The 12044-nt window shown below is 41.1% G+C and overlaps 1 protein-coding gene across 1 annotated transcript in view; it reads left to right on the forward strand.

Annotated features, from left to right (window-relative positions):
• Positions 1-524, forward strand: part of ATP9B (ATPase phospholipid transporting 9B (putative)) — a 172371-nt gene extending 171847 nt beyond the window's left edge. Inside the window, exon 30 of the mRNA XM_065753250.1 lies at positions 128-524. Coding sequence (XP_065609322.1) covers positions 128-264 — 137 coding nt within the window. The 3' untranslated portion in view covers positions 265-524. The remainder of the gene's footprint in view (positions 1-127) is intronic.
• The last annotated feature ends 11520 nt before the right edge of the window (positions 525-12044 follow it).

Raw genomic sequence — 12044 nt, forward strand, 5'->3', positions numbered from 1 at the left:
CTGTTCTTAATTTGTTCTAATTTGCAAAAGAAAACCTTTAAGAGAATTTGATTGACTTTGTGCTATGAAAGTGCCAGCTTCCATGTAATCAGCTCCTGTTATTAATTTTTCCTCTTTATTTCTGCAGATGTTGCCTTTATCACAACTGTGACCTTCCTGTGGAAAGTGTCAGCAATCACTGTTGTAAGCTGTCTTCCACTTTACATTCTCAAGTACTTGAAGCGCAAATTTTCTCCTCCAAGTTACTCCAAGCTTACCTCATAAAAGTAAATATATTCCTATGTTTTTTTCACTCACACCACTATTCAGATCATACATTCACCATGCTTTACTGTCTATGGATTTATGTTGGACTAAAGAAACTAAGAAATAAAAATCAAAAGCGCTCAAGTGAAAAGAGCACAAATAGAGGAGGAAACATCTGACAGGTACATAACACAGAAGTACACTAACAAGACTCAGAATTTTTTTTTTTTAACTTGCTGGTTATAAAATAAAACTGAATTACTTTTGTTTTGACAGTGCTTCTGAATTATTTCATTGCTACTTTAAAGGACTCTTTCCTACTATACTAATCTTCTGCAAGTTGAATTGAAAGCTTCAGTGATTACAAAATTTCCTAATTTTCCTTTAATGTTTATATGTGGACAAACTCATTTGTCCATACTTACTATACCAAACGTAATACCTGTAAATGCCATTGTCTGTGTTAGCAGCTAAATAATATTCCTCATCAAACATTGATAAATATGCACTATTTGAATTATGTACAGATGTCTGCGTAGCACAGTATTATTTTAGGAGCTGTTGTCCTTTTCTGTACTCTTTATTTCTGGCACCAGTAAATATTACAGATCTGTGATGTTGACAGCAGTTCTTTAAATGCACATTAAAAACCAGATTGCACAAAAGCTGTTGTTTAGAAAACTAAATGATAAACTGTGTACATCATTCCACTGTACTTGTTGATCTATACAGATAACAAAGACATTGCTGCTTAGTAAATGTGTTTTAAAATTTTTATTCATTTTGTATTTGTAAAACTGCAAATAGTGTCGAAGTACATTTCTATATATGAAAAGTCCAGTAAACCTTGTATTAGTTAATATATTTAAATTGCCTTGTAATCTGTTTACTTGGGTTACTCAGGTAAAAATTAAGTTGAACAGACAAACATTGTGGTAGGAAAATGTCATCTTCCAAGTTGTATATGTTATGTTTTTATAACTCAGTTTGAGTGCAATCTTGTTTAAAACAAAAAAGTTTTTATTTGTTTTGGTTTGATTTTTTTGCATGTTATAAACTGTCAGTTGTATATCTTGCTGAGTTCTGACATTTTACAGCAGCTGAAGATTTGTTAAAGAAACTTACTTTGATAAAATCTGAAGGGTCCAAATGTTAGTGCTGTGCTGGAAAGTAGGATGTATTATTTTAGTTTCCTATTGTGATATAATTTTTCATTCTCAAGAAGTACATATAAAAAGTTTGGCATAGTCTCGTAATGAGTCGGGAGGATTGGTATAATTACTTGTGCTTTATTTATTAAATATTGGTGTTGTTTTTTTTTTTTAACACTTAATATTTATGTCATTTTCATGTCTGACTCTATGCCTCTAATTACAGCATAATTCCTTGCTTAATACCTTATAACTTCTCCCTTGTGCGATTATAATATTGGACAAGTAATATCTAAGTAATAAATCTTCCTGGGAGAACAAAAGGAATTGCTGCAGAGATATTTGGACTGCAGTCCATTAATTTTGTTTTGAAAGTTTTTTCTTAGTAGTTCTTTATCTGCTTTTTTTTTTAATTTATTTTCATTCCTCATTAAAAAAGCAATAAAGCCTAATTTTTACTAAATAGTATTAATAGTATATGTATTAAATAAACTGTTGAGGTAGTGTTTCTTTTAATTGCACAACGTTGCAGAGCAGTTTGCTCTGTCCCTCTATAAACTCACTTCTACAAAAGCTCCACAAGATGTCACTGTTCTCGCATCCTAGCAGAAGCCTCTCTTCATTTTATGTGGTTTTGGAAATATACTCCTGGTTAATATTTTTAGTTTAGTCCCATGTTCTTTTTTGTTGCTGATTTGCTTTAATTATCTGGTGTTGTTTTGTTGTTGTTTTTTTTTTCCAATAAGTGTTGATTTCTTTGAACCATTAAGAAAAGTCATCATGTGCAGATCTGAGGTATCGATGTTCTCTCCAGATTATCTTATAATTATGAGCTTGCAGCCATAAGAGTAAAATTGAGTAGGTAAGCAAAGGCTTAAAGCATTGGTCATCTTGCATCTACATGTCATACATTTTATGTTAGTCAGAAAATAAGAAAAAAACAGAATTCAAATTAGGACTGTGGAAACAATAATATTACCTAAATGCAGCTGTCTGAGATACCATCGTATCCACATGTACAGAATTTAGTGTATATACATTAAGCATTGAAATTGTGAGGTTAATGCGTCAGCAGATGTATAGGTTCTACACACACACACTCACCTTTTAGAAGTGGAGTTGATTTTCCAGAGTGCCTGCTTTTTTAGAGTATTTTCAGAATACAGCAAAGGACTAGTTTCAGCTAGCCCTTTATTTTGAAGATTCCACAAGTCTGATCCAGGAGATTCACCTTGCTGTTGAGGTTCAGTCTGTTCCTATGGATACCAGGGAAGTTTGCATTCATTCATGTTACTCAGCCACAGCCGTGCAAAGGGAGTAGTGCTACATATCACAGCAGTATGGAATTAACAGCGTGAACACAATATTTAAGTATTGTAATATGATACCTTTCAGAAGAAAGCTTTAACATAGAATGGATTTTTGGTACAAAGTAAGTTAAGTATTATCACAACTTCTGACACTTAGAATGGTAACATGCCTGGTGTGCAGGTGAATAAATTATTTCCAGAGAATCTCATTCTGTTGTCATTCGCATCAGTATTTTTGGCAGTAAGTATACCTGAAACAGATTTAGGCCGCCAGTTCTGCAGGAATTTAAACAAGAACTTGAATATTCACTTCTGTAGTTAGCTGTCATGGGGGTAAACTTCAGGAGCCATGGGAGATGATTTCACTGCAGATTGCTCTGACTTAATCATTTGTACACGTTAGCAGCATTTCCTCAGTACTCCTTTGCAAGCATATTGCCATCTCAAGGCATTCGAGTTGCTTTTAGACAGAACCTGCATCAGATCTGCTGCTGCTGGGATAGATGGTCTGTTGCAGGGATCGTCCTCCATCCCTGGACTGATGTGCATCTCTGCTCATGTAAGGTACCCTGGTGGCTTCCTTCCAAACACTGCTGGAGTTTGATACTCTTTGTGCCTGCTTACCTTTGTTTGCATGTTAACTGACATTATGGAGCTTCCTCAGAGACTCCAGAGCTGTGCTGTTAGCAGTGATACTCAGACCTGATCTTCTTCCCCACTTTCAGAGCTCTGTATCTGAGTTTTATATATTGGCAACATGACTTCAAGGAGGCTTGCACGTGCCTCATGCTTGCATCTCTTCATATGTCCAAAGCTATTACCATGGCTCCAACAGCACCTGCAGGACAAAAAATTATGCATAGACTGTGTGCAAAGTGGCAGGAGCCTGGGTATCACTTAAAAAGTGACTGCTGCAGTGGAGAGGTGGCCATTCTGCTCTCGCTGCTGACAGGGAAGCTATTGTAGGTCCTGCTTCCCTTCACACCCACTTGAATTATAGTTTGCATAGCTTTGGTCCTTATTTTTGCTGGTCGGAGAGGAAAGAATTGGGCTGGCAGTCTCTTATTACACTTCATTTAATAACCAGTCTGAATCTAGACTGCTATTATAATTCAGTTGAAACTTAAAGGCAATCAAAAACGCCCTTCAAAATCTTAGCCCCCTATAGAGAGGAAAATCAGTACAAGTGAAGAGAGTCAACACAGATCGAACATAACATGTAAACAAACAGGAGGTATACTATCTTTAATGTCGTGTTAAAAAGCATAGGAATTCCTTTTGTAAACAGAACACACTTAAAGCGAGATACTTCCCAACAAGCATTAAGTACCCAACAGATGCCCTCAGCAGGGTTCACAGATGTTCCTATGAGTGGGAATTTGCTCAGCCAATTGCTAACAAAATCATTTTCTAATAGGGAATAGCACTTGAAGATCTATTTGCTACTTCATCAACCAAAAGGATGGTTTTAACCCAAATGTTCTACAGTGGAAGTTGTACAAATTGCATATCTCGAACAGAATGAGAGTGCTCCATATTTAAGTTTTCAAATTCTGCTTTATTCTCCCATTCCTGAAAAGATTGTTACAAAAACCACTGCTGAGACTTCTACTTACTGTAGTCATGATTGTAGGTCACGACCAGCAAAGCTAAGAATATAAACTGCCCAGAAAAGGGCTTGCTTGGTGAATACTTAGCCTTTCTGCATTATGAGCTCTTAGATTATCTGCTTTAAGAAGAGGAGAGATTATTTTCCTTATAACACATGATAGGTATTTATGAGCTAAGCTTTATTCCTCTAGTAGTAATCTATGTCTATTTCCTCTCCTGTTGACAAAAATGATAATAAGAAGGCCTTCAATAGTAATGTTTCTGTAGCTTTAACTAAGCTGTATGCCAAGTACTCCATTGTAATTCTTATCAGGAGAACTGCTTTCCATTCTTTCTCTATAATGTACACATTCAGCTTGTCTGTGGTCCTCTCTGTTTTGCTGTATTTTGCTCCAGGTTCTAAGCATGAATTTGATTTTGCAAGTAAATGCATCATGGGGAAGAAAATCAAAGATCACGAGTTCAAAAAATCTGTTGAAAACTGGCCATTTTGGCTGGGTGGTTGGGGGTATTAATGGATGCTTTCTAAGCAGATCTTTAAGAAGTAAGTGCACGTACATGTGTTAAGCATTTATTGCAATCATCTATTGCCTTTTTAAAGGAGATATCTGGAAATTCCATGGTAAAATGTTCCCCTGGGGAAAACCTCTGTGCCACGTGTGCTCAGCAGAGGAAGTTGAGCTTTTATCTCCCTGTGTGTAGCAATTGCTGGTAGCTGCCTCCTCCTGCCATTGAATTCTGAATTCATCTGCAGGGACTGTTAGGTATATTCTCCAACTTTTACCCACAGCTTCTGGTTCCCAGAGAGTGCCTCCTCCTTTTGTCAGGATAGTGACCTCTACATGGCAGTCCTTTGAATAAAAGTCTGTGGCTCAACTCAATCACTGCTGCCCAGAACTTATCCTGGCGGCAGGAGGGAGGTTTTCCAACTGAATGTCGTGAACGAGGAAGGTGATGCAGACCTGGCCTAGCATGTATTTATCCCTGTCCAAATCTAACTAAAGCAATTGTAGGCACTGTTGGTTTAAAATAAATAAATTACTCTTATACAATTTGGCCAAATTCTGAGAAGGAGTTGAAGGGAAACAGCATTGAATGATACTGAGATTTCTCTTGTGTCTGTGATCATTTTGAAATAAATTGGCTTTGCCTTTCCACTTTTGACATAAACTTACCTTTGAGAAAATAAAACATTATACATATATATATACACACACATATGTAAGTTGATACTTAAAAGTATCCTAGCTGTAGGCTTTCACCTTACTTTCCTACCTGTGCATGGCTAGTTATAATTCTGCTAGGTTCTTTTACATTATTTTTCATATTAAAATAAATGGAGGATTGAGAGATGAAAATGACTTCTGTTTATCTACAAATTGGACATTAGTTGGGGATGCCAAAATTCAAGAAGTAAGCATCTTAAAATCCTGAATATATAATTTATGTATCTTAGGGGAAAAAAGAAGTTATCTCCAGTAACTTATCACAGTAACTTAAATTTATGATGCCCTTAATTTATGCAGATTTCAGTGAGAAAAAGAAATACATATGTGAAAATCCCATCTAAAGAGGAAAAAAAAAAAAACAAAAACAACCTGATAATATTTCCAGAAAATAGATTTGCTTAAATAGTACTTTAAGATTACCCATAGCTGAATGTCTAGAACTAGTGGGGGGGTTAAGTTTCTCATAACCCATCTCAGGAACATGATCCTGACAGAAATAATCAGTCAGAATATCATGCACTTCTACCTGGTCCTACCAAGTCTGCCCTACTTGCATCATAAGATTAGACGAAGAGATTTTTCCTGCTCAGAACTGACAAGGATGGGCTCTGCCAGCAGAGTCAAGCAGGATACCAGAATGTCTGTCCACCTGCAGCCACATCTCATGCTCATCACTGCATTACCCTGAAGAACCAGACCAGCACATATGCACGTGGTGCTTTGCTCCAGCTGTACCTTCCCTCATGACAAGAGGCACAGGTGAAAGCAGTGCCCAGCTAGAGAACCCTCCAGTTGTTGAAGCAGTCAGCATCTGCATGAATGGGTTTGCAGTGCTGGAAGGGAAGCAGAGCAAAGAAAAATAAGCTATCTCTGTATAGCCTGAAGCAGATTTCTTTTGTCTGGGTGTGGGAAGAAAGCCAAGCCACTAGTCACACTAGTGCACACCAGTACTGCACTACTAGCTTGCCATCTGTCCAAAAGCAATTACTTGGAAATGGCAGGTGAGGTGGGAGAAGGAGGTTATTCCTCAGCTGTAAAGTGGAGCTGGTGGGAGGCACTAATCTAGTTCTCTCAGACCCAGAGTCTCTCTTCTTGACAGGCAGGTAACTTGCTGCCAGCCTGGCCATCAGAGCATCGTGAGCAATGGGGCTTGCTGCTGGAGGCCGGGGGGGCTTCCCGCAGTACAGCTGCCCTCAAGCTGCTACCTGGAGCACAGAGGCTGCTGCCACAATGCGAGCTGGGACCTGCGGGAAGATGTGAGCCAGCCACAGGAAATACATTTTGAAGTATGGGGAAGAAGTGGAAGTATGTGGGTAAACTTAATAGTGCTTGAGTCCCTACAAAAATATCCCCATTGCCCACAGTGCTGCATTGCCCAGTGTGGTGCAAAAGTTAGGCACTGCTGTGCTGTGTCAATGCAGTTCTACTCAGCTTCCACCTTCATGTGACCAAAAAAAGGGTCTGCTTTTCTAAGGCACTGAATTTCTGCCCTTTTTGGTTAACTTCTGCCTGGCTCCTTTGCTCACTGGTTAGTAGAGTTTAAACCTACCTACCCCTGGAAAAAAATAAGAAGGCTTCTTGCAGAGCCCAAAGCCAAGTCCATGGGGCTCTGGTCTCATGCATCCCAATGCTCAATATGGAGGACCCTTACCCTAAGCCCATTATGCTGCTTTAGCACAAGTGAGACACAGTCCCCACACTCAAAGCAAGCAGCTTGGAGCCTCCTGGGGCAGCACGAGGTCTCCCTTGAGAGCTGACTTTCATAGGAGCTGTCCTGTGGTTCGTGACACTGTCTGGATGTCCCTCAGCACCTTCCCACCATTCCTGCTTGTCCATTCTCTGAGCAATCTGGGCACTGCAGCCTGCTGTTCTTGTAGCTATTTACTCAAACACAGTCACATCTACATGTGGGTCAGTGTTACTGACTGCAGTTAAGATTTCATTTTTGTAGCATTTATTTTTAAAGATGGGATTCAAAAGTTCCACTGGCAGAGACTCATCTGGTGATCATGTAAAGAGGGTGACTGAGCAGCTGCTTGGGGCTGATCTTTGGGCAAGCTGAATGCAATATGCACTCTTCCAGGGCAACTGAGGACTAAATTTGGTGGCAAGGCACCAGGTAAAGAGCTCTCCAGCAACTCAAGGGAAAACATGAAAATCAAAGGCCTCTCTATAGCTGACTTGTTACTTGCTAGTTTCTGTCCCAGACAGTTTTCAGTTCTTCCAATTTTCATCACTTCTTTTCTGGTTTGATAGTTTTCCAAGGCAGGAAAAATGTGGGAACTTTAGGAGTGAGAAAAAATGGGAGCTGCTTGGGAGTCTGGAATGAAGCTCTTAATCAGCTTCATACTAGGCAAATCTCAATGAACGTCTTAATTTGAGGCAGGAACTAAGAGCTTAAAGACATAAAGCAAATAAAGTGGGAAGAATATAATAATTTCCATATTTCCCCCCATACAACGATTCCCATTTCTGGTTGAAGGGAGTTTTCACTAGAAGTAAAAAGTGCTTATGAATGCTGCTGTTTTTAAGATGTTTGCATTGTGAGCAGGAGCCCAGTTTCCAGACCATACTGAGTAGCCACTTCACATTCCCCCAGTCCCTTGGCAAATCTCAAGCTGATCAGACAGAATGATCAGTCTGAAGAGAGGACTATAGGAGCAGATAAGTATAGGAGCAGTAGACAGATAATTGTTACCACATTAGGACCATATGGACCCTGAGCAGCATTCTGGCAACAATACAGGTTATTCAGAGAGAGGTAAAAAGCCACTTTACCTAATAATTGGGAGATTTCTATGTAGGAAAAGGTTTTGCCATTACTGAAAATGGATGGAAGTGAGGGAAAATGACGAGTAATGAAGATAGGGATTTGGAGAGTACTTTGATGATGAAGTAATGCAGCTAGAAGGTTGCAGTGAAATGGGGTAGAACCCAGGAGGGTCCTAAGAGCTCCTCTAGGTGACTCTGGAGGAAAGGAGCACTTTCCTTTTTCTTACAGGGAGGCAGGGCTTTCAGGAAGGTGGTAGACCTGCTAACTGCTAATCTTAGGAACATGGGAACTTGGTGGTCTCATTTACACTAAGCACAAAGAAAGGACATGGCTTTTAGACGGAGACTTGATCATCTTGCTTTGTGGTAGGGATTGTTTCACTTGTGATTTATTTTTTTCATGAACATAAACATGCAGTAATCATACTTCTTGGTGATGTTCAAGGTCACGCTAGAAGCCAGCTGTTTAGCCCCCCAGTAATTCCATACCTTCTGCTGAATTTTCTTCTCATCTTCCTGATAACTGCCATCAGTGCTCTCTTGACTACATGTGCCGGAGATTTCGTCTTGCTAAAAGCCCTGATCTGGCACTGTGGCCTGGTTGGTTCCATCATGTGGGTTCATCTCTTGCTCTATCCCTCACTTCTCACAAGCTCCCCTGCCAGAATTGCTCTACAAGCTCTTTTCTTTGCCTTTCTGATGGCATGAGAACAGCCTGCAAGCCTGTTTCTGATGGAAAGTATGGCTGTGTTGTCAGTGATGATTAACACAAAACATAATCAATTGAACTGAAGTTTCTTAGTACAGTATTATTATTGAAACAGCTTGTAAACTAGTGCTTGAATGTCAAAGGCAGAGAGAGCGAGTGACTTTACAACTCGGTAAGCCAGTATGGCTTTGTGTGCCACCCAGCCCTTTAACCCAGATGGAAAAGCATCTGCATCTACTGCCAACTCCTTTCCTTTCTAATTCAGCATCAGTGTTTTCCAAAAATGATCTCAGTTTCTGTTTGAATGACTGATACATTTCAAAGCCTTCAACACTGTCTCCCACTGTATTCTCCTGCAGAAGTTGGCAGCCTGTGGCTTGAACAGATACTCTCTTTGCTAGGTAAAGATCTGCCTGGATGCCTGGGCCCAGAGAGTAGTGGTGAATGGAGTCATAACCAGCTGGCAACCAGTCACAAGTGCTATTCCCCAGGGGTCAGTGTTGGGGCCTGTCCTGTTCACTTGCCAGGAAGAGGGTACTAAGTGCATCCTCAGTAAGTTTGCAGATGACACCAAGTTGGCTGGAAGTGTCAATCTGCCTCAGGGTAGGAAAGCCCTACAGAGGGATCTGGACAGGCTGGAGAGCTGGGCTGAGGCCAATGGGATGAAGTTCTGCAAGACAAAGTGCCAGGTCCTGCATTTTGGCCACAACAACCCCAGGCAACACTACAGGCTTGGGGCAGAGAAGCTGGAATACTGTGTATAGGAAAAGGACCCGGGGTATTTGCCAATGCTCAACTGAACATGAGCCAGCAGTGTGCCCAGGTGGCCAAGAAGGCATCCTGACTTGTATCAGAAATAGTGTACCTAGCAGGGGCAAGGGAGTGATCATCCCCCCTGTACTCAGCACTGGTGAGGCCATACCTTGAGTATTGAGTTCAGTTTTGGGCCCCTCACTACAAGAAAGACACTGAGGCCCTGGAGTGTGTTCAGAGAAGGGCAACAAATCTGTGAGGGGCTGGAGCACAGGCCTTATGAGAAGCAGCTGAAGGAAGTGGGATGATTTAGTCTGGAGAAGAGGAGGCTCGGGGGAGACCTTATCATCTCTACAACTACCTGAAAGGAGGTTGTGATGAGGTGGGGGTTGGCTTCTTCTCCCATGTAACTAGAAATAGGACTAGAGGGAATGGCTTCAAGTTGCACCAGGGGAGATTCATGTTGGAGGTTAGGAAATACTTCTTCTCCAAGAAGCCTGTCATCAGGCACTGGAACAGGCTCCCCAGGGAGGTGATGAAGTCGCCAATCCTGGAGGTGTTCAAGATATGCTTAGATGTTGTACTGAGGAACATGGTTTAGTGGGAAAACATAGCTGATAGGTGGACAGTTGGACTGGATGATCTTGTAGGTAAAGACCTAGGAAAAGTCCAACCTTGGTGATTCTATGATCCTATGATTGTATGATTTGGTCAAAGTGAACAATTGTAAATAAGTTTCTGGTTTGGTTGTTTTGATGTGAGTTGTTTTGGTTTGGGGGTTTTTATTTTGTTATTTCTAGAAAGCAATTGTAGTTCCACGTAAAACGTGCTATTTTTACATCGACCAGAAGGGGGCAATGGGAGCTTACAATTAACCAGCATCATTCCTCGGCTGTGAGAGTAACCAGCAAAACTACTTGTTTCAAGATACACGGTACCTATTTTCAAAAATAGTGTTTCAGTAGTATGAGAACAAAAAAAAAAAAAAATCATTTAATGGCTTATTCTTAAGTCTTTTATCCAAGGCATGAAAAGAATATTTTTTTATCCAGAGCAGTCATTGTCAAACAAGAGCATTTCTATGTCTGCATCTGGGGCTGCACTGCACAGGACAGGCTGTTTTTAATCACTGCTGGTGTTGAAACACAGAGGGGGTTTCTGACAGCAGTCCATCTAGGCTGAACTCAAGCATCAGTCTTGGTCACTTGGCACCTTTACCCTCTGAGGTGAGTTTTTGGCTTCCTACAAACTTCTATTTTGGGTTGAATGGAGGAAAAGAACCCTTCACGGAAGGCCACAACAAGAAGAATTTACTGTGACAACCCACGGCCAGTGCTTCAGCAGCTGTGGGGACAGACAAACTGCGGATCTAGCTTTCTGCCTGCCTGGCCAGGCAGTACCAGCTACTGTCAAAAGAAATAAGATCCCATGTTCATGCAGCGCTGGACGTCTCACCTCAGCATGTTCAGATGTTCTCCTCCCTGGCACTCCTGAATCAGCAATTCCACACAGTCACTGTTACAGACATCAGTGCCAGGCCCAGAGCTGAGTCCTGGCAGCCCATCCTGGCCTGACCCTGCCTGCTCCAGATTGCTGCAGTGCAGCTCCTGGGAGACTGAACTAGGGTGTGCAGACCTTGGCCCCCATGCTCATCCCAAACTGCTCTCTTACTGTCTTCATCCCTTTGCCATTTGCATAAAACCAGTCTGTGTCCGCTTACTGGAGTGCAATCAGCAGAACATGGAGCCAAATCCCAGATACCCAGGCTTGGCAGTTTTAACTCATGAAACTTGAGAAACAGTGAGAAAAGCATTTTGCTGAAGCACAGATCTTACAGACTGCTCCGTGCAACAGGGCTGGGTGGCAAACTGGCCTCTAGCACTAAATGTCAATAGCTTTAATTTCAAATACACACCTTCAACAATGGCCTCTATAGACCTCCGAAGAAGTCCTGAAGTACCTTGAGCCAATTTTCAGACCTAGTTTTCAGTCTGGCTTTGCATAGCTGCATTCCGCTAAGAGAATAAGCTCTTGGACTCCTATTTTCTGTCTTGTGACATCAAAGGCCATGTTTTTCCTTCTCTAGTTTTCTCCCATATTACAGATGGGTGGATATTTCCAGCCTTCACCAGCAGGTCTGGGAGGTTATTCTGTCTTTGCTGTACCTCTTAGCTTGACAAAGGCACTACTGTTTGCATGTGCCTGTCTATGGAATTTGATTTCTCTTACAACACTCATACATCTGCTGGGAGCCTCCCTGTCA

Source organism: Cyrtonyx montezumae, unplaced genomic scaffold (assembly GCF_038088225.1).
Source record: "Cyrtonyx montezumae isolate F1298 unplaced genomic scaffold, pur_monq_1.0 scaffold_8, whole genome shotgun sequence".
NCBI classification, from domain to species: Eukaryota; Metazoa; Chordata; class Aves; order Galliformes; family Odontophoridae; genus Cyrtonyx; species Cyrtonyx montezumae.